The 26885-nt window shown below is 39.6% G+C and overlaps 1 protein-coding gene across 4 annotated transcripts in view; it reads right to left on the bottom strand.

The window, feature by feature from the left end:
* Nucleotides 1-580: 580 nt before the first annotated feature.
* mdga1 (MAM domain containing glycosylphosphatidylinositol anchor 1) overlaps nt 581-26885 on the bottom strand; it is a 245642-nt gene continuing 219337 nt past the window's right edge. For 3 of the 4 annotated variants that reach the window (XM_074666081.1, XM_074666079.1, XM_074666078.1), the window contains 2 exons: nt 15730-15847; nt 581-5399 (listed from right to left, as the gene is read on the bottom strand). In XM_074666081.1, coding sequence (XP_074522182.1) covers nt 5314-5399; nt 15730-15847 — 204 coding nt within the window. In that variant the 3' untranslated portion in view covers nt 581-5313. The remainder of the gene's footprint in view (nt 5400-15729; nt 15848-26885) is intronic. The other variant, XM_074666082.1, reaches the window with a different exon arrangement.

Below are 26885 nucleotides of genomic sequence, written 5' to 3' on the forward strand. Positions count from 1 at the left end.
GATGCTTTATTGGTACCTTCAATGCAAGTTTTGGCTAACTCTGCATGACAACACTCCTGTCATGCTACCATCCAGGTCACTTCTGCTCCTGCCATCCTTTTTTGTTCAGTGACCAAATTTTACAAAAAATGTGTTCATTTTTTAACTCAAGTACAAAGATTTTATGATCCCCAGACAGTCTTTTTCACAGTTTATGAGACAAATATTTTTTTTTCCTCAATGACACAGTCAGAAGTCTATGGCTGCTTGGCAGCATTTTAGGAAGTTATCAAACCCAGTTAAGAAGTCGGCTTTTGCTTTACAAACTGTATCAAGGGGTCATAAGACATACTCTTTAAGAGGTCTTCAACCAAAGTGAGAAGATTGTGTTCAGCGGTGTTTATGCCAATTTGAGGTCACTGGCTGTAGCTTTTCTTTTTAAATGTACAGATGTGAGAGTGATGCTAATTTTTCTCATGACACTGTTAGATTGTAGAGTGTTGGTGTCTCTAGCAGTATTATCTTACCACCACAGGGACAACTACACAACAAACAATACAAAATTTACATTTTCATTTCACAAATGTTTATTTGTACCTTTCAGAGTCATATTTCAAATATATTTTCCTCTAAAATACTTCAGAACATGACAGAGATATACAACACCCAGCACTGGTTGATACCCTTCTCCCGTTTCTTTCTCCTAAAAGTGCATTTCACATCTCATGTTCCAAAATGGATCAATACATAGACTGCTGTACGCCCCAAAAACCCCAAAACAAACAAAAAAAGACTCAGCTAGACAGTCATCTTGTTTACTAGCGCTGTGACTGATGCACTGTTTTCCGAAACGTACTTAATGTGAAGATGATGCTTGTCACAGTGAGTTTCAGGTGCGTTCTTTAAAAGGTTTTAAGGCTTATCACTTTGAAGCTGCATGGTGAAATGCTTGACACCACAAAACACGGAACAGAAACACCATCATGTGTTAGCTGAATGTTAAAAGGTCATCTGAAACACTGAGATGCAGTTTTGTGTTGACATGTAAAATGTTTGATTCAGCCTGTTGTATTTTTGAAAGGCAAAAATATAATTGTTGTATTTTTTCTTCTATATTTTTTTTTTTTTACCATAAAAATATTTTCAATGGAGCACCACACCAAAAGAATTCTGCTTTCAACCCTTTTCATTTTGGACACCATGGCAGGGGCCAGAGCGTTTTTTTCCAAAGGTGTTTTTAATCTTTAAATCAAAGCTCTTTCACAAATAATGCATTCAGGATTGAGAAAAAGCTTGATCCAGACAGAAAGTTTTTCTTTTTTCTTACTTAGCAAAGATGAGTTTAAACATGTGGCAAAGTTTTTGACATTGCCAAGAGGATCTATTGCCACATAGATGCTCAGTGTATCGGCAGCTTTTGTACCTCAGTGAGAGACTGAGTTGAGTGAGACTGACTCTGAAAAGTTAATTCTGACAAACTCATGACAGCAGACAGTATACAGTAGATAGGTGATTAACAGTCAGTTTGTCTTTTCAGTATTGTTAACCAGTATGACAGCAGAATACGGGTATGTTTGTGTGTGTATCTTTGTATGTACATGTGCAGCTCTTCAGGGGCTTGGTGCAGCAACGAATGAGTAGGCTGCATACAGAAAGTGAAAATGACACAGTTGCAAACATTTGCTAGAAATGTACCGCACACTCATGAAATCACATTCTTACCATCTTCGTCATCATATATCTGGTCCTCAAAGGTCAATCAATAAGGTCATGGTCTTGGCTTGATATCTGAAGGAATGAACTGAGTTTAATGGAACAAAGCCTTGTTTTTGATAGTAACTGTGTTTAAGTGACAGAAGTCACAATAAACCTTAAGCCATCAATCACACTCAATACTGGTCACATTTCAAATGTTACGTGCTTGAGTTTCAATTTACTACTCCCCTCCATTTGTGTTAGCTATTGCATTGCTGCGCTACAGATCCTCATTGTGTTAAGTGAAGCTGTGCATGATGATCAGCGTTTAAGACGTTTGCTACGAAAGGATGGCAAGTAGGAGGGACATTTATACTATTTCACAAAGATGAGACTTCATGACCTTTTCAAAAGTTTTGAATTTGTAAACTGACAAGCATTTTTACTTGTTATCCAATTTTTTTTTTCTACAATTTCTTGACCCTATAGGGCGGTCAAACTTAAGAATCAGTTGCCTTTCATACTAACCTCTTTGCGATATGTTTTATTCAATACTAACTGGTAAACGTGACAACTTGCTTTATCAACCAAAAACATTTTTTAGATGCAATTCCAGCAATGCGTAGCACATGAGAATCTCATAGTTTACGCTTCTGTTCTTAAGTGAGTTATGTAATGCAGCTATAGTTATGAGTTTTCTTAAAACAAACGCAGTTGAAGTGTGTCTATGAGTTGGTCTGAAACATATAACAAAGGTTACAGACCACATATCTTAAGAATTCCACAGTGGTCTGCGTGCACTGCAACTTTTACACGTCCAAATGCAATAACAACCGGTCACTACTGCAGCTGAAACATGAGGCAGTATAAGAAACTCTTTGACAGCATGATGAAACCCCACGGAGACCAGTGCTTTAAGATATTCTTAAAACATGTTTGATTCTATATCGGTACAAACTGAACTACATTGTGCTATTTAAGTACAAAATAACGCTCATGGTAATAAACAACTGAAGCGGATATGCAATTCACACGAGACTGAGTTTCACAGCCATGTTAAGTGTAGCAACTGGAAAACTATTAATGCAGAAAAATACTTTCTGCTATGTTTGCATTGGTTTTATGACAAATGTATTAAAGCGTCTGGCAAGTGAAATGGTTATAAAGTTAGCTTCGGGATACATAACAGCGACCATTCGTGGACGGATTTGTCTCATACTTGCATGACCCACAGTGAAGTAGATTTATATTGGTGAAGACAAAGAAAACCATATGCTTACAGTCATTTTAGAAAGGCTGCAGTGTAGTTAGCAGACTTCATAATCCAGGGGTTATGGGTTTTTCCAACATGCCTGACTCAACTATGTTTGAATCAAAAGTTTGTGATACTGTATGATATCTACACTTAAAGAGGACATCAGTACAACATCACCCTTAAACCACTCTTACACCAGTCTGGGTGAAACAACCAGGCACATATTTCCATGGTGTTATGTTTATGATTGGAAAATTAATATTGCAAATGTATTTGCCTTAGCTCAACGAAAAAAAGCAACAAAATAGTATGTACCATGATGAAACCAACCTGACTTGACAGAGCATGAAAAGTACACAAAAGTGGTTTTAAAAATGCAGCAAACACACAATGGATCAGTTGCTGAAGCAGGGTGAGTTGAAGTGAAGTTTTTCTGAATGTGCTGAAGCATGATGTAGCAAAATACAAACATACTGCCTCCTGAATGAGTTGATGAGCTACAGCTTTAATTATGATGGATTCATATATGAATAGTGAGCACATTTATAAATCAAAAGTGAGAAATGATTAAAGTTCAACAAGTTTTTCTGCTGACTGAACAGCTTTAACTGTTTCTACTGTGTACAGATGTCAAGATATGAGTATTGCTTAACTTTAACAATCATATCTATGCGGTTATGAAAGTTGTTTACACTACAGACATTCAACGTTAATTAAACAAAGAATCTAATATGCAATCCACACTGTGCCCTCACCAGATACCTTCAGCCTTCTCCACCGTTTCACTCATACGAGTATGGAGATCTCATTCATGACATTCAACAACCTGTGGAGAAAGAGGTGCTCTCTGATCATTTATTATTCATCTGACCTCACTGCAGGCTCTTTTCTGCATCTTGTAACACACCATGTTTTTCTTTCCTTAAGAGACATGTCCACCTACTCTGCTGTGGTTGACCAGTCCAGACACGAGTCAAGATGTCCTCTGAATGAAAGTTCATGATAATGGAGTAGAAATGTGAAGGTTGCATCCACCAGCCGTAGTTTTCTTCTCTTTTTGTCCAGTCATATACGGATGACACTTGTATTTGAGGCAGAAGGTGAGCAGAGGGCCTGGCTGTGATGTCAGCAAAGACATCTGAGTATGTAAGTGTGTGTTTTTGTATGTTCGTTATGTGCAAAGAAAACTCCGAGTGGCTTGGGTCATCCTTCCTGGCATTTTCATTCTTCTTGCTCAATTCAGATCTTCTATCCTCTTTCTTCCCTGTCATAAATGTTAATGTAATACCTTAATCCCCTTTGCCTGTGACCCTTGTTACGCCATCAACAAAAAAAACAAACAAAAAAGCAAAAATATCAAAAACATTGAATAGGTCTGACAAATTGCAACATCACATAAGTAGAATAAAACCCAAAGGAACAGCAGAGGTTGTATAAACGTTGTGCTTCTTTAATTCCACTTTTTAGAGTCCTCCACTGTCCTAGTTGTGTTTTAGTTTAAACTTTGTTATATTTAATATATAGAGAGATAAATGTACACGTATAATCCGCACTGAGGTTTGTCTCTTGTGGCAAGCAGAGGTTGAGCAGAGAGGCCACCAGGAGCGCCCTTCTTTTAGTCCTCCGTGTCCTTTCCTCGCAGTTTACTTGTTCATTCTGCCTTTCATTCATTCATTCATTCATCAAGTTTATTTTCCATCGTCCTTTTGTCATCCTGTAGCTTCCACAGCCCCATAAAGCTGGGATGGCAAGGAGACAGTCTGTGTGAAAAAGAAGGTCTTTTTCCTGCTTTTTCTTTGTCTTTCACTTTCTTCCTGGAGTCCCTGTTTCCTCATTTTATTCCCTCAGGTCCTTTGTCATCTTTGGTAGAGTGTCCGACACTTTGGTGTGTCTGGGGAATAGGATGGAGGAGCCAAGGAGGTGGGACAGGGGATACATGAGAGGGTGCATGTAAGGATGGAGAAGGTTGATGACGGGGCGGAGAGGATAAGGTGACAAAGTGACACAGACATGGATAAAGTCGTTCTAATCAGACTAATAGAGTGACAAAGGAGAGAATATGAGGTCTGACAGTTACAGATCATTAATTATGTTCACCTTAAGTTCAACATGAGCATCAGCTGGTTATGTTAGGAGTCTAGGGGGTAAATGTTTAAAGAAAGCAGAGCAGAAAGACAAGACAGATATTTTGTGTTACAATGTATCGCAGCGAGAAGGATGAAATAGATGCATGAAGGATAGAAAGATGAGTGGGAAAGGATGTGGAGTTGGGGAGACAGGTGGGTGTAAGAAAGGAAGAGGAGAAGGATTGAGAAAGAAGTAAAAGAGCAAAAGTTGGGGCAGTGTCTGTCACTGCAGACACGTGGTGCTGAGGGAAGTGCTTATCATCTGTAGAGTAACGACAGGAAGCAGGCGAGGCCAAAGGTCAGCCAGCTGGCCAATGGGAGCGAGTGTGAGCCGCCAATCAGGACTGTGGAAACAGGCGCAAAAAGAGTGGAGATGAGTTACAAATTCAGGACAGGATACAAAATACTCACAAGCACCATGATGACTTCTGGTGTTATTTGACCACAGCTGCTATAGTCATGATAAGTCATACCTTTACTGTCACTGTATAGCTGCAGTTGACTTTACTGTGACTTTTGTTGGCCTCTCTGGTAAAACTCTGTTATTTATATGTGTGTTGCTTTGCTAGTCTCTCCCTTTTTGCATGTCTCTTTCAGCCCTTCCAATCCGAAGTCTGGTTCTGATCATTGTTACTTAAATGTTTTGTTTTACCGTTTCCATTTACTTTTCAATTACCACTGCATCCTCATGCTTGCTCATAATAGAATCAAACTGAATGCAACCTGTATGACAAGTATAGTGAAAACCTACTTTTTATGAAAGTGTAGTACTCACAAAACCTTGAGTCTGAGTTGAGTCTTGGATCCCTGGTGATAAAGACTGAGTCACCAGAGAAGAATCTGAGCCAGTCTGATTCAAGTCCCCCAGTAGCTAAAGTATGAACCTTGACTGACTGACTGACTGTGTATAACCTTTTAGACATGTAGTAAAACACATTTCTTTCATTAACATTACATCCTGCCTGAACCAGTCTGCATCTCTGCTGTATTGAATTGTCAATGAAGTTACAGCACTGTGTGTCGTGTGCAAATATGCACTGTACCACTTTTAATGGAGAGATAGATCCATTGATGCTGCCATGGTGGGATCACTGTAGGTGTCTTATGAACTCAAAAATACCATTAACAGCCACCAGTGATCAGAATTTTAACCATTTATTTTGCAAGCAGCCTGGCATCCCTTTCTTTTTTTAGTTGCATTCTCAGATATCTGTAAAAGTTAGATGTTTTTTTCTCTTCTCCTCCTTGATGGATCGTTACATTTTGAACATGTTGCACTTCCCTTGGTTTCAGTATCTAAGAAATTTTTGAGAGTGAAATGCACCATTTGTGGCACCTCAAGTCCTGGACTGAAAGGTAGAGTCTTCAGGATTTTCATAAAGAATACAAATGTCAACTTTTACAGGAATAATCCTGCTCAATCATCACTTCTGAGCCTCTATACGTGTGTATCCGTGTCAGTGTCTGTGTCTGTCTAGTACCCTTGAACCCTCTCTGCCTGTATTTTGATGTTTTGGTTGTATCAGGATGTTTCTGGGTGGAGATTAAGCGTGGTTACATCAACCAATCACAGGGCGGCCAGTATAAAAGTGACTTTGCATGTCAATTAGATAGTGGAAGAAGCTGTCCTGGGCGGCTATGATAGTGGACGAAGGTGGAGAAAGAAAAACACAACCAAAGTAAAATGAAACGCCAAACAGATAAAGCTTTTTTACTAAACGAGGGTAAAGCTTGGCTCGGCTTTCACTCATTTTCTGGCACTTGGAGAGCAGCAATGAAAAATGATGTGAGTTGGCTTTCAGCTGAGCAAGTATGTGTCAAATAACCTGGTGATTAGCTTGTGCTAACATGCTAAGTCAGGCGCACGGCTCTCGAGGCTCTCCCATGTTGATGCTGAACACAATGGTGCAGGTGGTTGCAAAGCTAGTGAGAATGTTTAAGTCGTCATGGTCAGAGGCAGTGGGTGTGCGCTACAGCTGGCACTGAGCCAAGGGGGAGGATCCCAGCTCAACTGAAAAACAAAAATATTCTAATGACTAGTTGTTTACATTTAGGTGATCAAAAATGTGACCAAATTTGTCACTATGGTCATTTATATTTTACTTAGAGTCTACCGGAAACATAGGCAGGGGCTGTCTCATGTCTAAAATCACCGCCATGTGTTCTGCATTCAACAAGCACCAGCCTGACCTTGACTAAACGACAGGATACATAGATAACTGCATGTTCATATTTATTCATCCAACCTCAAGTTTCCAATCTTTTTGTGGCAGTGATCAAAAGTTCTTTTAAATGTACAGAACAGCATCATTTGGGCAATAACCATCTTCAACAGTGAAGAGCAGAAAGGTGTCGTGGAAAAATGGATCTTGACTTTAAATGAAGGGACAGGATGGATAAACAAGGAAGAGTAACAGAGAGATTGAGATTGCACACTTTGTCATAACAGCGGTGGGGTTTAACTGGGAAAGTTACAATTGATGTCATCATCACCAATATGTGATGGATCGCTTCTCTGATTTTCTTTTCTCTTAAACCTACTCCGTGTAAGAGAATGCATTCCATACATCTTATATGTAATTAACTCTATTCTTTTACATCCATTACACTAACTAGTATAACCAGCGGCTGCATAATGATATCCATTTCTTTACTACAATGTGGAAATTCAATAGTTTTGCATTGGAGCTCTGCATAAAAACACTCCCTTCTTCTATACACCTACAATAAACTCTCTCATTACAAGAATGCGGCAACAAATTATACGTACACGCTGCTCACACAGAGTTTCATTAATAAAAAAATGGGTATTGTGTTACAGAGATCAATACGATTTCATATCAAGCGTCTGTCCTCGAGGCAGAAAATCAATGTTTATGAAAAGCACTCCCAAAACACACACACAAACACACACACACACACACACACAAACACAGACTCATTGCTGAAGTTTGAAGCAGCAGATTGAAGTGAACATGTTATTTTACATCTGTCCATTATAGATCCTTACTGAATTTCCTTTGTACCAGCGCCCCACTGAACACACACACACACACACACACACACACACACACACACACACACACACACACACACACACACACACACACACACACACACACACACACACACACACACACACACACACACTTCGACTCAGGCCCATCCAGACCTATACTTCATGCATCTATCTGTTCCCTCCAGAAATTAAAATAGAGTTAGAAAGATAGTGGATTACAGTGGGCAAATGCACAGCCATATGTTTTCTATGTTGATGTTTTATTGTAGGAGATTCTTTGTACTTTGTTTTATATGACTAACAGCAAACATTAATCCACAAACATAAATCTGAGTCCCTAATCCAGCTGTTTTTGCCTCACCAGCAACAAAATCTTGGTCGGTTTAACCGACCTTATCGGAATAATTGCAGGTAACGTTACATCAGTCAAAACTGTCTTGTACTACTTCAACGCCTTTTATTGAGCAGTCTGTATTTCAATAGTAACTTCAGGTGTTTGATAAAATGAAGCACAATGCCAAAACATGAAATCCATCAAACAGTCTAAGATGGAATCTTTATTAAGACCAGTTAGAAATTAAAAAGTGTCTCATAATGGTATCCTAGAAGAGGATGTCACAGCACAGTGAAAGAGTAAAAATGGTTATGCCAAGGTCAGACAATGCATTTTTCAAGCACAGTTAGAGTTCTACAAGTGCACAGGTCACAAGTGTGAACAAACAACATGGTGATGCGATAGGGGAATGGTGCTGTGCGGTCTTGCCATGAGACAGAAGAAACGTTTGTTGAGCCCTGGCGATAACATCCATGCTATGATGGCGTATAATCAAGGGACAACCTGATTCACTGAAGCAGAGAAATGTTGGCAGATGCACATCAGGAGCTTAACATACTCAAGGCAGATTTTGGACAGGAAGAGTTTGCAGGTAAACTGAGTAACAGGGGGACTTCAAGAGGAATGGGCTTGCATTTAAGTTGCCTCTGTGCACATATGAAAGTGGAAACAAGGTGTTAAACAAAGCAACAAACTAACCACACAGCACCGCTGTGATTTAAGCTGGCAGAGCTACACCAAACATGTCAAAGGTAATCATCCTTTATTTGCAGAGAAATGTGGTTAACAGTCCCATGTGAGTCCACATAATTAACCCGAAGTAAATGTGTGCGCATGCAACTATGGGAATGCAGACACTACAGGCTTCATGTGTGTATTCTTTCAGTCGATTTGCTTCTCGTTGAGTGGATGTATCATTAAAAAGTTTGTGCTGAAAATAGGTTATTGTGCACAAATAAGAGTGTGTGTGTAGGTGTATGTGTGTGTGTGCATACCTATGCTTGTGTGTGTATGTCTGTGTGTGTCACAGGTGTGATGTGTCAGCTGTGTAGAACTGCGGGGCTCACCTTCACACATCCCCCTCCTATGAGGTTGCAGTCTCATTGGAGACACACACACACACACACACACACACACACACACACACACACACACACACACACACACACACACACACACACACACACACACACACACACACACACACACACACACAAATGACAGATTCCTGATCAAAGCTGCCATTGATGTTATGTGCTGTTTGTACTTGTGCATTCATAAACACTACCTCGCTATGAATGTCTGCCTCAAACTATTCATCTCTCTCTGTTTATTTATCTTTCAAAAAATAAAATATATTGTCACTGAGCAAAAGTAACAAAGTACCTTTATGAGTTTACATTTTCCAAAACATGACTTTAAGAGATATAAGAGCATGTGCTGTCATTAAATCTTTGAATTACAATATTTTTTGGTGATTTATCATTTTTGATTTATGCTTGATTTGAGATGTACACTGCTTAGTTACTATTTGGACATTTTCATTTCAGTTGTATTTGACCCTCCTTTTAATGATTATTTAATTCTCTCTAACTGATGACTACTTTGTGAAGTGTGCTCCATCATGAGGTCAATAAATAACTAATTGATTACGCCTGTGATGTGTAATAATGAAGGGTGATACATCACTTCAACCACAGTTTACAGACACTTGTTATGAATTAGTTACATGCCTGCTACAAATAGCTCCACAGCTGTGCATAATAGTCTGCTGTTGTTTAATGGATGAAATGGCACTTTGTATTTGCAGCTAATGTCACGGAAAGGTATGATGTGTTGGATCAGGCTAAAATGTGGATGCGGATAGCAACAGATATTTTTAAAGGATTCTGCAGCCATATATGTAGTAGTGTCATGAGTAATGAGGCTCCTTCACATTTACTTATTTTGCCTTTGATATTGAATTGTACAGTTAAATGACTCCCTGCTGAACACACACCTTGAAAACTCTAATGATAAGAACATATGTGAGTGCATGTTTTTTTTTAGACTCCTTTCAATATTATTAGAGATCCATCTGATCTTATATTAGGGTATAAATGTCAGTACCTTTGAAATGAGAGTGCATTTTCCACTAAATCAGACTCCTTTTGGTTACATCATACCTGGTAAACATGATTTAGTTTAATCCTCCTCTAATCCTCACTTTTCCTTACCAACTCCACAGTGGCAAACTTTGTACCCCAGACGGAGGCATTTGTGTTTCTCACAGTGGCAGGGACTCTGTAGCTGCCTGCCTGATAATTACCCATCTGTCTTCACTGTGTGTCTCTGCCTGCACAAACCTGCAGGACACACATGCACACGCACAGACATGCACGCTTAGGGAGCTCAAGAGCTTTCCTCTTCCTGTTTACACCCTAATCCATTATTCACTTTATCCGCCAGTGCCTTTACATGCACATATGTGTGAGATCTCTAACACACACACACACACACACAGACACACACTTCCTACACTAGGGTTTTGAAGAGGTAAAAGCAAGGTTTCAATAATTCACCCTCCCGTTTTGGCTGTTTTGTGTTGTTTCTACAGCTCTTATGTTTTTTGTTGGTGTTTTTTTTTTGCAGCCTGTCCTAAAAAAAGAACATAAAGGTTCTCAACACATGTTGCTGCATAAATTCTAGCTTGTTGCTCTAAAATCCTCAACACACATCACATTTTTGCATTTTGTTCTTCTTAGATGTGGGTTGCTCTACTGTTCTGTCTCCCCACTTATAAATATTTTTTGTTGGCTTCTTTGTTCCAAAGAAAGAGTCTAAAAACAGAGGCTGGTGTGTGGCATGCAGATGATAAAGTTAGATGCCAAATCTGCAACTATAAACATTTAACTCTTTCTGCTGCACCATGCATTTTTTAATGGTATTAAAGCATTTCCAGTGAAAGTACTTCTACCACACAAAAGCAGATGCCTTTAATAACATTAAAGCTTCTGTAAAAAGTTTTTAGCCGGTAATGATTAGTTTGATTCTCCCATGGCAACAACCAAAATGATAGGTAGAGTATCAAAACATGCCTCATTTTTTGGTGTCGAGTTTCGGTACCCAAAGGTTAAATAATGTCATCAAGCTCTGATAATTTCACTGGGGATTTGCTGTAACTTTACATGTGGTTGCAGCATGCTGGCTGTTGCCTACTTAGAGGCTCTGTTGATGTATTTAGTGAGTTTTCAGACCCCTCTAGCTTCTTTTTTGTCAAAAAAGGGTGAATAAAAGTGAATACCAACAAATCTAGTTAATTTTCTGGAGGTTGGAGACTGACGTGAAAGCATGTTTTAATCTCCAGCACGCGCTACTTCTCAACAGGCTGCGCCAAAACACTCAAACAAGTCCTCCTCACTCACATAGCAGTTTCTCTCAGAGCTCACTGGCCATCCATACTGTGCCCTAACACACCTCAACTCTAAAGTCCAGTTTGTTTTGCCAGTGTGACAGCAAGTGTGCTGTGCTCAGGCAAGATTCACTTCTCTGCTTTGCACACTTCAGAGAGGTGAACTTTGTAGGGTGGTACATTTAATGCACAAGCGCAGGCACCCACAGCGCATATTATCCATGTATGCTGCAGCATACATGAGAAGACTACTGCATGCAAATGAACACTTGTCTCTTTTGGTCATCTTTGGTGGTCCCAACCCTGGATAAAGGAGGAAGATTATTTTGAATTAAAAAAAAAATCAGCAGAATGAAGCTCATTTATAGTTAAAAGAAACAGGTACTAAAACAATTATTTGTTGTTTATTTTTTGTAACAAAACTGCTATGGGTGGAAAAATAGTGCTGAAAAATAAGACTCAAGATTTGAAGTGTAATGTGTAATGTAGTTTCCTTTTTGTTGAAAAACAGACAGAGCAGCCTAAGCTTGAGGTAGGCTCCGGAAGTACCAGAAGTCACATACACAACAAGACAAAAAAAAGCTGTTTTCAAAGCAGAAATTAATATATTTACAGCCTGGTTCAAAAACGTCTCCTATCTGAGTCGCTTTTTTAACCATTGGCACACACTCTTACTCGGCTGTTCAGAGGATATTAGTATCGCAAGCTTGCCCAATCAGAGGCACAGCTCAGGGTCACGTGACCGACAGGCACCCTATAGCTGTACAGGAAGCCCTTGCCACTACCAATATGGCCGCTTTAGCTGATGTGCTTCATTTTCCGTTTCAGAAACAGACGGGTGATGTCGGGCAGACTACGTCTATGTTTTATACAGTCTATGCTGAAACCGCTGAGTAGAGTTGGTATATTAGGCCAGATGACTTTCATCATCCTGGAGGACATTGTTTTGAAAAAATATTTTCTTACGAATTAACAACTGTTCCAAGACGGTAGAAGCTGTTATAACTAGAGTTTTGTCAGGTTAATCTAAATGTTCCACTTCCTAACAAGTCATCACGGTGGCATTGATGACATAAATACAGGGTCGTGTTAACAAAAGTTAAGTTGTCAGCGAGATATTAGAAGAAGACAACCTGACAATGTTGAACAGCTGTAAAAGATGTAAAGAAATTAACTTTAAAAATTAAAAGAGTGAAGTAAAAGCTGTTCTGTCTTTATGCGAGGACGAGAGGAGAAGTGGAGAATGCGCTCAAGTCTGCAGAGAGCTGCTCCCATTTGTGATGTTTGGATTTCACAGAGTCCTATTATACAATTAGCACCTGTTTTATTGACGGGTTGGCGGTGTATTCCTAAATGCTACAAATCAGCGTGAAACATGAGACTAACACTGCTCCATTACGTATCGATTGGTTTAGTGTGGTATTGTATCAAATCGTGAGTCACTAAAGCAATCCCCGCATGCACATACAATATCTACTCAGCTACATTCGTGTGTGTATGTGTGTGTTTCTGTAGACGACTCTTGGCTGGCAGAGGGCAGCTCTAACTGCAGTTTAACTCCTGGCAGGTTTAAGTATCAAATTCTCTTTCTTCTATTTGGTTTTTAGACCTGATTCTTTTCTCTATCTTCTTCCCACTCTGACTCTTTTTCACTCAAACCCACACACACCTTCAGTCACACTCAGTCTTTGACCTTTTCTTTTTCTCTGTCTCCTCTCCACAGCCAACTCTTCAGGCTATTTCTCCACTGCACTCACATGGACGTGCACTCGTTCTTTGTAATTCACTTGTTTTTCTGCCCAGGTCAGACTTGAGTCGAAGTGCATCATCAAAAACGGCAGTTTTTAGCAGCAAAAAAATGTAATCTGGCATATATGGGCAGATGGCTTCATTTAGCTCATCGAGCATATCAGCATGAGAAGTGTGGTGAAACTATGGATGATTTATAAAGGAAAAGCAGCTCTTCTCATTTACCGGTCTCAGCCACTGCTGCAGAGATACTCTGTTTTGTTTATTCTCCTTCAATTTGCTATCTTTCTGTAAATTCACACAATAACCACCTTCTCCTGTTCAGTTTTTCTCACCTCGAGGACAATGACGGGAGCTTTTAAAGGACAGTGTGAGATATACAGATAACAAAGTGTAGATGGCTAATAGAGAGAGGAAGGTAACAGGAACAGAGACTAATGAAGGTAAGTAAAGGGGGACGGCTGGTATCTGATGTGAAAACTTTAAGAATGAGGAGAAGGAGAATAGACTGGGTATGTGAGGTAAATAGAAATACAGAGACAGAGGAAGGAGTGCCAATGATGCCCATCTACCCAAAGCCCCTGAACTGACATGTTCCGGCTACATTTGGTGCCTATGTTTTTACACTGACCCTGTGTGCATTCCTAAATTAGGGTTGACAGATGTTGCTGTTGATCATACAGCAATACATAGAATGAAGCAAAGAGAGTAGTCATCCGAGGTTACACAATGTACGTTGACGTACAGCCGTAAATGTGGACCAATGACAGGGTTTTGCAGTTTTTATTGTCCTGGTTATACACTTAGTCAGACTTGAACAGACTTCAAATCACACAGAGGAAGTACATGTCAGGCTAGATGTGTAGGCTTCTACATTTGAAATAGGTCACACAGACCTATGGAGTAGTCTCAGCACCATTTTGACATGGAAGTATAAACAATTCCAAACCATTATGGATAATTTGATTCTCTATCAGGGATAAGCAACCTTTTTCATGAGACTTTCAAATACGCTCATGTCCGAAGTGCCAATACTTACTTCTTTCATAAAATCATCTGCAGTCAATAGGAAAAGCTCCTTTATGTATTCTGTGTCACCAAATGGTTTTTCATGCTTAGCTATGTAGTGGTATAACTTCCCTCTGTTGCCTGGTTTATAACAGTAGAGAAAGTTTTGAATGTGTTATTCTGTTTCACATACTTTTTTAACGCTGGTTTTGCGTTTGGTCTTGAGAAGATGCTACGCAGTTGATGTCCTACATACCACACTTTTACAGCAAAAGGTGCATTTCGCCCAATCTCTGTCACTCTCTGCCAATAAATCCATACTCCAGTGTCCAACTATGTTGGAAACAATGACTGGAGCTTGGTTTGCTTGTCATGATAACACCGCCAAAGGGATGTGATTGTGAACTAGCAGACTGACGTCCCACGAGATTTGCAGAGACCATTTGCAAGACACATTTTCACATTTGTAAAGTCTTGATTTAAATTCATTATTCAGCGTTATTTGTTAAATTTTTACAGAAGAAAGTTTAGTGTTTGCTCAATTTCTTGAAAAAACATCAGTTTTGATATTATTTATTTCTGCCTCATTGTAATTATTCTTTGTGTGCCTACATAAATAGCCTGGCACCTGTGCCCTGGGTTGCATACCCCTGCTCTATATCTTATTTTGGCTCCCTGACTGCACCTGAATAAATCAATGACCTTATATCAATATGAACACCATGCTTTTAAGCTCCTACCACAGACAAACTATTGCCAAAATGACGCTGTGGGACTGACTTCACCTTACCACTATCACCTTAGGAACACTGCAGGAGCTCACTGTTAAACAAAGCCCTCAATCAATCATCTATTGAATATCAAATAACCAATAAGAACTAAACCTGTCAGAAAATTAAACACTTGGGGATAAATCAGCATTCCTCAGCGCTGACAAAAACATGGCATTTTGATTTAAGCCCATGTTTCAGCTGTTATAATGAAGGACAGGTTCATAATCTGTACCCCAGCTGGTCAATAGAGGGAGCTCAACGTAGTTTGGCTTCACTGTCACTGAACATACCTGGTGTCTATTTTAATCTACAGTCTTTGGCATACACAATGAGGAGATCAAAGTTAATTACAGATTCCTCTTTGTGTCTCGTCTCTCCACTACGAAAATGTCTATCTTACCTGTCTTACCTGCGCTGGCTACAGTGTTCTCCTGCTTGCATTTCCCTATGGTGATGGACACGTCATCCACTGCGATGTCCCCCTCGAAGCTCGGACCTCGGACTCCTTCAAACACAATCTGTTCAGGAGAGAGAGATGTTTGTGAAATATGTGTCATAGAGTATGGATGAAAAACTGTCTTTTCCTACAGGCAAAAAAAAAAAAAAAAGGGTCAAATTAGATATTAAGAAGACTTTTTGTGTGACTAAGTTCCCCTTTTCAATAATTTAAATTCTATGACACTTCAAATCTTTTTTACATTAGTTACAAGACCTGAGCTGTTTTTTTTAACACAATCATAAAAAGATGGACAGCCCAGAATCATTTGCATGTCAGTGAGCTACAGAATTCATTATGCTAAAACATTAATCAAACAAACAACACTGATAAAAGTATGCCGGTAGTAATAACCTGCAGTATAAAATATTCACAAGTTGCATTCTTATCCCATAATCACTTGTGGACCCACAAGCAGAAAACGAAACAGAAGCCTCATCTAAACACTTTCCGGGCGATAGCCACCAGCCATCTGGTTTTGATTGACAGCCTAATTACTGTGGCGTAGTGAGGCTCCCGGCTAATCAAAAACCCAGCAATTCAGTCTGGAATATCTGAGCAGTGAAAAATCCCTCCAAAAGAGCAAACTTTAATGCTGGAGAATAACAAGAAAGCAACTCTCATGGCTGTCGTTACCAGCTTTGAATCTTGGCTTTGGTGCATGTTAATGTTTGAATTTAAAAAATGAGCCGAGGTTCTTTCTGTGTATTAATGTCAATTCTTCAGCAATAATTGCTTATTTGATCTGCTGAGTAGTTTCTATAGAAATGTACATCATACACTAAGAGATAGACTGTCTTGTCAACATTTCCTCCTTGATCTGCTGCTCAGCCCTCAAGCAGGGCACTTGACCCTGAATTTAATTCAGAATTAATCAGAGCAGGTGAAAGAATGTTGCATCGATGAAAACACAGCCTTCTCTCTGTGTATGTAACATATACATACATAACAAGCGAGTGAGCAGGTGCGTGCATGGAGGGGTTCAAATATGCATGACTGGCCTCACTTTAAAACTCCATCTGTTAACACCGAGCTGCAGTGGGAGAGTATTAACAGAGTGTTTAACCCGAACAGAACAGACCTGCTGTCAATTTGTGTGTAATTGTATCAAACTGTACTGAGAGGGAGTTCTATTAACCCTGTCCTGACCCACCATGGAGAACAACACGACCCCACCCCAGGTATGTTGAGAGTAGATGGAAGTCAGAGGATGTCAGAGCAGACACCGTGGTAACCATCCCTCGCCACCGGAACATTCCCTTACGTGGGTTTTAATCTGTGAGCATGGCGCTGTTAGCTCCTTACAGTCTTGTCAGTTTGAAGTATCAAACTGAAATTCATAGGGCAGATACCAATAACCTATTCATTGCTGTAGAAAAGGATCAGCATGTGTGTGTGTGTGTGTGTGTGTGTGTGTGTGTGTGTGTGTGTGTGTGTGTGTGTGTGTGTGTGTGTGTGTGTGTGTGTGTGTGTATGTGTGTGTGCGCGTGTGTGTGTGCCCATGGGAGTTATTTCAGCAGATCTACTCTGCAGTGTAATCACGAAAAGTCAAGTTAAAGGTGAACGGAGAAAGATGCTGGAAATGGATAATTCTTTAAATGTCATTCAAGTATTTTGAACAGCCTCTGGCTTAGTAACTGTTGCTCTTCCTTGAAAAACTGAATTTTTTATTCTTTGGTTCAGTAAACTGCTGCCAGTGTGACCTCTGCCAGTGTTTGAGCACATACTGCAGGCTATACGTTCAATGGCCCTTAAAACCTGCAAGAAAAACATGTACAGCTATCCTGAATAGTCCGCGTCTCACAATATCCTCTCCAAAAGATTGCCCCATTCAGTGAGATTCATGAAGAGTAGGGAAACACAAGAGCAGCTCAACCGCTCTCCTGCTTGCTTTCTAATTTAGTCCCAGATTGAGAGATCTCTGAATGAATAAATAAAACAATTAGGAGAACCTTGAAACTGATTGGATGGCGTGAAGGGAGACAGAAAAGAAGTGCAGCAGCACGGGCTGGATGAGGTTTAGCTGCTGATTTGTGGAGAAGGATTATTGTATTTCCTGTGAGGAGGGTAGCTGGGACGGTAAATCAGGGGATGCAGAGGGAAGGGGCTAATTGGCCAAAAGGCCGTGGTCAACTAATTTAGAAGTGCCTTTTCTTCACAGTGCAGTTCTCACATACTTTATTAATGTATTCTTATTTTCTTTCATGTGTAAATTTGCATCGCTATTACAAGCAGCCCTGCACACTTCAGAATCCTTGTTGCCAATGGCGTACACACATGCATAACAACAAACTGGAGCCACACGTGGCTACAGCTGTTCACCTGAAAGTGTGTCTCATTTAAATGAGTCAAAGAAAATACAACACACAGTATAATTAAAGAGGGTATGATGAATAATTGGGGTGGGACTGAGTTCAGAAACCCAACTTTGGCCTTGACATACTAATACACAAACCCACTGCATAAGTGAAAATCTACTTTACTGACAAACAACACAGTCACACCCCGAGCAATCATTCCCTCGGAGATACAGAGCAGCCAGGCAGGAAGGCAGATATGATTGTGATTTTATTTGTGTGTTTGTCCAGAAAGGCCTGTGCCTTTTCACTGACAGATAAAGCAGAGGTGTGTGGCCATGAGTGCCTCATCACTCCTGAGTGTCTTGTTTAGGTTACATGTTTCTCAGCTGTTGACAGATCATAAATACCTTCAAATGTTTCATGCTTGACTTTGAAAAAATTGTTATTATGTCATGAATAATAATAGCTTATCAAAGATTTTTTTTTAAATCCCCATGAATCTTTGAAAACTTTTGAACAGTTAACTGTCCAAAGGTCCATTTTACCTCTGCGGAGGAGGTTATGTTTTTGGGAGAGTTTGTCTGTTTGTTAGTGTGTGAACAACACAACTTAAAAAGCAACAAATGGATCTTGTTGAATTTTTCAGGAAATGTTAAAAATGGGATAAGGAGGACGTGTTTAAATATTGTGGGTGATCTGGATCACCGTCTGGATCCAGGATTTTTTTTTTAAAGGATTCTTTATCATTGTGATATAGGGCTGTTATGACCATATGTGTATATAAAGCCACAATAAATGGTTGGATTGCTTTGCAAAACAATACAAGACAAGGTCACCATCATTTCTGACAGATGTAAAAGTATGATCCAGATCCTGGAAATATTTTGGATACTAAGATCCAGAATAAGAAATAAATTCTAGGACGTCATAATTTTCTACACTGTCAGGTAACAAATTATCGTACAAACCTGCAACTAACACCAAATTGTAGCAGACATTCTGCTTAGAGGGAGTATAACATTAAAGTAGGACTAAAGTGTTGGTGACAATCACAATATGCTTGTTGAAGGTCTGCACTCTCTGAGTGCTTTTCTAGCCTGTACTGATCAAATATGCAGACAGATACTGGAACAAAATTTTGCTTGCTCTCTGAGTAAATATTGTGTGTATTTTTGCAGGTTTCCTGAAAGCTCATGGATATAGATCAAATGTAAATGGTTGCTGTGTTGAGCGGTGAAGTCAGAAGCTAATAAAGTAGAACACCTCGGGGATGGTGGACTTTTTTCTGCCACAAGCCACGATGATGCCTCTAGTTTGCCCCTGTTTTAACAAATACATGTTTTACACTTCCTCCATCATTACCATGTTGTCAAAAACATTGTATTTGTTGAATTGTCAAGACTTTATAACAAACATAACTGAACTTTCATCACAATGCCATCCATCATTCAAAACAACAGGCCTTTTTGCACATTATCCCAGTTCTCACTGTAAATGTTCATTGTCAAGTGCTTTTCACTGTCAAGAACCAATCTTTGTACATATCTTGCTCTTATGTAAATATGTAAATTGTAATATTTTTTTTATTTTTCAACTTTTCTATACTACTTAAAATTTCTAATTTCATATTCTTCTTCTTATTATTATATTCTTTATTGCTACTGTATTACTGCACTTTTTTGTGAGCTGTTTAGGCAGAAAAAACTCCCCCCAAAGAGGATGAAAAATAATAATAATAATATTGTTACAAACTCGTCTCAGTGTAATTTAATGTACATCTAAGATTGTGTGGGGGGACTTTACATTGTACTTTGAGTGTTTGTCATTTTTTGTCTCAAGCTGTTTGTTCGTCTTTCGTTTGTCAGCTTTGGAGTTTTGATGGTACCAATTTATTGCCACTTGTAAAGGAAGCATAGACAAGTCTTCAGACTGAAACACAGCGCTGCTTTCACAAGTGTCTCTGATAATTTAATTTGACATGGGTAAATCCAAAAGACACATCAAACTCTTTATGACAGTTGAACAACCAAATCTTTAACCAAATTGTTATGAGTCAAACCTCAAACTTTCATTCTCAAGAAGCGTCATAACACTGAACGGCATGTGACAAAGGGAGTGCGTGGAAAACCTGAGTGAGATTATACAGCTCAGGTGTGCGTGTGTGTGTGTCTGTGTGTGTGTGTGTGTGTGTGTGTGTGTGTGTGTGTGTGTGTGTGTGACTACAGGATCAAAGGGTGTACAATAAAGTGTCAGGTTGGACTTGTGAATGTGTCGTTTTGTCGTGCCTTGTAACCTTTAATGTTCCCATTGATGTGCTGTCCACATACCGGAGGGGACACAGCAGTGAGAGAGAGGCACCGTGTGTGTAAGTGTATGTTTGTGCATGTGTGCATGCGTGTGTGTTTGTGTGTTTGTGTGTGTGTGTATGTGTGTGTGTGTGTGTGTGTGTGTGTGTAGGGGGGAGAGAGAGGGAGAGATGTACAGAGACAGCTTTGAAATACCAGTGCAGAAGAGATTCGGTGCAGTGTGAAGCACACAAATGTGGGTTGGCCTGGTTTCCAACAAGCCCCCCAGGAACCAAACACTGCAAGGAACACAGATGGCCTCTGGGTAAACCACAGAGGAGTGAGTAGGGACACAAATAATCCACTACAACACATTACCTCTTCTTTTCCTAAACCCATTGACTCAACATGTTCATGTGTTTTTTTCTGCTCTTCAAGTTGATCTGATTAACAACAAGCTTTAAACCCTGTTGAATCTGAGGATTTTATTACGCAACAGCAGTTTCCAACAGATTTACCGACTGAGAGTGTTACAGCAGAGTCACTTTTTTCTCTGTGTTTTGGCAGCTCGAACTAAACTGTTAAGTTCCCACTTATAAAGTGATAAACCAAATCAAGAGCAGAAGCCAACAGTGCCACTTCATACTTTGAGAACCCGGGACCTGGATTCACACAGACATTCATCACAGACAACAGACAGTGAGCTCTTCAAAATGATGATGTTTTCTTATTAGTTGGCTAAACAACTGTTTATATAAAAGCCTTGTCGTCATGCATGCAATCTGCAGAGCTACAGCTTTTTCAGAGTGGCAGGAAGGGAAGCTGTTCTCAAAGACATCATTACTTTTGTTGGACGGAGCACAGAGAGAGGGGGGAAATGCAGAGACGAGTGGCAGCACCTCAAAGGCCTTCGGTGTACGCAGTCAGCAAGCTGTGCACAGGACTAGAGAGTTTGTGTTCTCCATGGACATGCTCTCAACATGAAGCAGAAATAAAACTAGCGTCAATATGGAGCCACTCCTGCACACTGTGGAACAAAGTAACACGTACTTCAAAAGGCCAATGCAGTGGGAATTCAGATGAGTTATAAAACTATATGAATGTTGTCTGCAGTGGATATATAAGATGATATAACTTGGTAATTACACTTTCTTTAAGACTCAAGTTGGTTATTACATTTAGGAGAGCAGGGATTAATGTCAAGGACACAAACACAAGAGAACTGTAAGTTTTTCATTACTAATATGACTTATGCAAAGAGACGTATATAAGGAGCTGCACCAGGCTTACATTGGTGCAAAAGCTTATCTGTACTAACACAGTAACACATGGACAACCGACAGGAAATATCTGCTATACAGCAACTCTTGACAGCTTGATACTGAAATAACGCAGCTTTCAAAATCATGCATTTAAGAAGGGATTTAGAGTCATACTCAAAACTGACACATTTCCCATTTTTTAGAAAAGCAATAAGAGGGGCACAGCCAGTCTAAAGCCCCACACACCCACACTTCAAAAATCTTGTAGATTTTTTTTATTCCTCTGGTGGGCTGCATGTATTGCTGAAAATAGCCAATATTTTTAGTCAGACTTTATCAAAACAGTTTTTTGTGAACTAATGTGAGGATGCACCAGATTGGTCTGGGGTAAAGAAATTTGTACCTTTGTTGGAAATGCTACCATAGATGAGGCAGTCTATTGGTGTCATTTATCCAAGTATTTTTGTTTTAGTAACAACACAAGATGTGCATGTATCACAAGAGCAAGGCAAGAAATCTAACATCCCATAACAAATAATGTGCCCAGCATAACACTGTCTTTTATCAAACCACTGCTTTGTATGCAAAGCACATTTTATTTCTCTATTACAACTTCCTTGATTGATACTGAGCAGCTATCCTCAAACAAACTATGGTCCCAGTGGTGGCTCCACCCATGCACAGAGACAGGGCCAGCCCGTGGCATAGGCAGTATGGGGAAATGCTAGGGGCGCCGGCAATCATAGGGGCACCAGCGCAGCACCCTCATGATGGCTGGGGGATGATAAGAAGAAAAGAAGAAAAAATGTCTACAAGGATTTAAGGTTATGTTTTTTGTATAAAAGAATTTCCAGACTTATATTTATTAATGTTACAAAAGAATCCTGAAAAAAATGACAATAACCTAAAAAAAGGCCCTATTTTCCTGAACGGGGCTTGACCCTGAAGGGCGCACGATCACAACATCAACACGGCTCCTCCTCACCTGCTCATTTGTGGATGAGATGGACAGGCAATTTATGCTGCTTAAATGATACTGACCGACAGTACGCTAAATAACAGGTATCATGTCAAAAAAGCCAAAGCCCTCAGGAGCCCAGGGGTGAAAGAAAAGAAGAGGAGGAGCAACGGCAAAAAGACAGGTACGTGTGTAATGTTATTCACTCACAGTTATGCTAGCTTGTTATCTGTTGGTAGTCATGTGTGACTGTGTAAATCCTAACTTCTGATAAAGTTAACGCCAGTGATTTTCACTACTTTTTAATCAGGTAAACAAACATTTCTATACTTATAGATGAAGTATATAGAATTACAGTTTTTTTTATTTTATTTTTTTTTGTGGAGTACCTGCTTCCTATTAACATCATTGTGCACTTAGTAAACACGCATTCATACACTTGCCCTGCTGCTTTATGATAGTTTTATCTAAGTATGTAAAAACTGTTATTGCTGCTGGAATACAAGGGGCACCAGACGAAATCTTGCTTCGGGCACCAAATTGGTCAGGGCCGGCTCTGCACAGACTGTTCCTAGCACATAATGACAGGACGCACTATCATGGAATACCAGAAACTTTTTTATCCCCCCTTTGTTTTCCATTAGTATATTTTGCAATATTGTATATTAATATATAATATATTTTAGTTTTATTATGGCTGCACGGTGGTGCAACGGTTAGCGCTGCAGCCTTACAGCAAGAAGGTCACCGGTTCAATTCCCCACCTCGGCCGGTGGGTCTTTCTGTGTGGAGTTTGCATGTTCTCCCCGTGCATGCGTGGGTTCTCTCCGGGTACTCCGGCTTCCTCCCACAGTCTAAAAACATGCTTACCAGGTTAATTGGTCACACCAAATTGTCCCTAGGTGTGAGTGTGTGCGTGCATGGTTGTCTGTCTATGTGTCAGCCCTGCGATTGACTGGCGACCAGTCCAGGGTGTACCCTGCCTCTCGCCCAATGATTGCTGGGATAGGCTCCAGCCACCCGCGACCCTGTAACAGGATAAGCGGTATAGAAAATGGATGGATGGATGGATAGTTTTATTATAATATATAATAGTATATTTGAAATTTGTTTGTACTTGTTGCAATGACAAATAAAGTTCTATTCTATTCTATTTCATCTGTTCCAACTGTTTTGTTACAGTGTTAGTTTACTTGATAAAGACTATGATTAAAAATATTTGTCAATTAACCTTTTTCACGGATGAAAACAAAACAAATACTAAATAAAAAGTCAGACATTATGACAAGACAGTGACGGTAAATAAATGACACTTTCATCAACAAATAAAGACAACAGGAAAATGTTTGGGAGAGACGCTGGCCTGGAGTGGCACTGGGTTGAAATGTATCACAGAAGCTGATAACGTGGTCCCAAGGCTGCCTGCTTCCGCAGCTCTTTTTTTTTTCTCATATGCAGCCGCCCGCTACCTTGACAACACGTCCGTGCTTGTCAGAGGATAATGAAAATGAGTACAAACCTTTATTATTACTGTAGTTTATGATACAAACACAAGAAAATGAACAGCAAGAAGAGCAAGGATGAAGCTGAAAACACAAGCGATAACAAAAGTAAGGCATTACAGTCTAATATGGCCATGTGTGCCAAACTATGGAACTTTTTCATCAGGACGAGCTGATGGGATGAAAAGAAAACTCCAGATGGAGTGGATGAAACAGTTAAGATATGATTAAAAAAAACAACAACACTGCCTGCAAACCACCGTCCAAGTCTATGAATTGTGTATCGTTATAACATAAAGCCATATTAATTAAACAACAGCCATACAACTCACAACAGGTACATGTCCTTGTCTACAGCCCCTCAGCAGCAGCAGCAGCAGTCACACAGGAGGAGAACCAAGATGAGTTTGCAGAACTTTACACAGTTTCCAGGATGTTTTCACAGCAGTTAGGTTTTTTACATTCTATTTGACAAAAATTGGCCAATATTTAGTCAGCTAAACTACTGAAACTAAGACTAAAAGACTAAACAACTTGAGACTAGACTAAGACTTAAAGGATTCAGGTGACTAAAATATGACTAAAACTAAAACTAAAATTAAAACTAAATAGAAATAGAAAGCCTTTATTGTCATCATGTGACTTGCACACAATGAAATTAGGAGCACTGCTCCACCTGGTGCTACAAAAACAATACAAATAAACATCACAATATAAATTATAGTGCAAGAAAAAAAATAAAAAATAAAATAATATATATATATATATATATATATATATATATATACAAAAATAATTTTTGACACAATAAATGGTACAAGCAGAAAGATAAAATATTTCAGCCTACGGTATGTGCAAATTTGGTGGAAGGGTTGAGAGGGATTGCACATGTGTTTATTGCATATGAGAGAAAGATCTGCTCATTGTGTTTTGTGAAGGAGACTGTTTAGAGCTCTTATGGCTCTGGGGAAGAAGCTGTCTCTGAGTCTGTTCGTTCTGGTTTTGTGTAACCTGTAGTGCCGGCCTGAGGGCAGCAGGTTGAATAGGTTGTGATTGGGGTGGGATGTGTCTTTGACAATGTTCGTAGCAATTAATGGTGTTAAGTCAATGGTGTGTTGTTCAAAAGACCAAGAATAAATCAGAATTTGCTGTCAAAATTAACACCGCTTTGTTGAAATACTGAAAAGCGTTTTCCAAAGCGTATGACTGTCACTTCCTCTGCAAACTTCTTTCTTCAATGAAACACAACAGTGCAGAAACAAATCTAGTGAGAACAGGTTCCTCAGAAGTCATACCAAGACTTGTGACTGGGACTGGGGGGTGGGTGTCTGGATCTAGCTGCAGATCAAGAAAAGAGCGCAGTAAGTGTCTGTGAAACTGGAACATAAAGGGCCGCTCCACCAGTTACTACACACGTTCAAGTTAGTTTATTACTCAAAGGAAGCACATCTCATAATGTGGAAGAAGTTGTTTTTCAACTTCTGAGGTACTGAAGAAAGGTTTAGACACAACATTATTTTAAAGGCAGCCTGAGGTATAAACTCCAGCTATAGAATTACAAAGACACAGCTGTTTACAAGGCAGGAAGGTACAATCAATAGGCACAGTCAAGCTGAGCAAAAAAGTGAGTTTCGTGTTAATTTTTTCTGCAGCCTGACCTCGGGATATCTCAGTAGATATATGCAGCTGCATTGATTTTGACATTTTTCCCCTTTGTTTCACTTCATTCCTCCAACTTTAAGAATTACAATCTTAAATCAAAGGAGTCCTGGTTTAACTTCATTTGTTTGCACTGTAATACTGCGTGGCTCTATGATTTAGAAGTGGAGGGTGGTACTTCAGTGACTCCGACAGATTAAATATACCCCGCAGAGATTTAAAGCACTATTAGAGCCATGGCGCTATATTTTCTCCAGTAAGTTCTTGTTTTATCTACACCCTGCACAAGGACACATGCACTCACATGTGCATACGCTGATGGTGATTCACATTCTGGTGGCAATTAAAGTAAATAATGTGGCAACAAATGTGACAACACAACAGCGGCACCATCAACAAGTCAGGGGGAGACTATTGGAACGCAAACATGGGTGTTAAAACACCATTTGAAATGTTTCAAAGAAGTGGCTCTTGTTTATCTAATAAAGACTTTAACAAGGCACTAGGACTGCATGTGATCACATCGTTGTGAGTGAATTCAATTATTGGTTTGAGTGATTCAGAAGTCCAACATCACACACACCTCTTATCTTTGTGAGACAAGGCTTATTCATGTGTAGTGGAGATCCAATAATTGGGATAAAAAACTTATGAGAAATCCTTGTGCAATATTCTTCCTAACTCCAACCAAAAACTAACTAAGTAAGCCACTAAAATGGACATGGGGTTTGGATACTGTTAAGTTGCCAAGGGCTGCCAATCCTTGCATCAGTTACTTGTGAAAACACAGCAATGCCTAACTCAATCCTTTGGTTCCCAGCAGCAAAAGCACACACAAAAAAGCTTTGCTCATCTCTACCAGTCATCTCCTTTACAAACAACACCAGCTGCAGTGAGCCATAGCAATTGGCAAAATAAGCTCAATAGAGTCATTCTTTACAATTTCAACTTGTAGAAAAGAAGCTAAACGGCAGAACACAACAACAGCAATTGTGTCAGGTAATTCCCTTTGTCAACAGCAGACAGCTCAATCATTATTATTGATTGTCGGGAAACCAGCACTCCCGAGACGCAGAGGAGATAGAGAGCGTGAG

This window comes from Halichoeres trimaculatus, unplaced genomic scaffold, assembly GCF_033239565.1.
Source record: "Halichoeres trimaculatus isolate MK-OKI-2021-1 unplaced genomic scaffold, fHalTri1.1 fHalTri1_scaffold_3, whole genome shotgun sequence".
Lineage (NCBI taxonomy): Eukaryota > Metazoa > Chordata > Actinopteri > Labriformes > Labridae > Halichoeres > Halichoeres trimaculatus.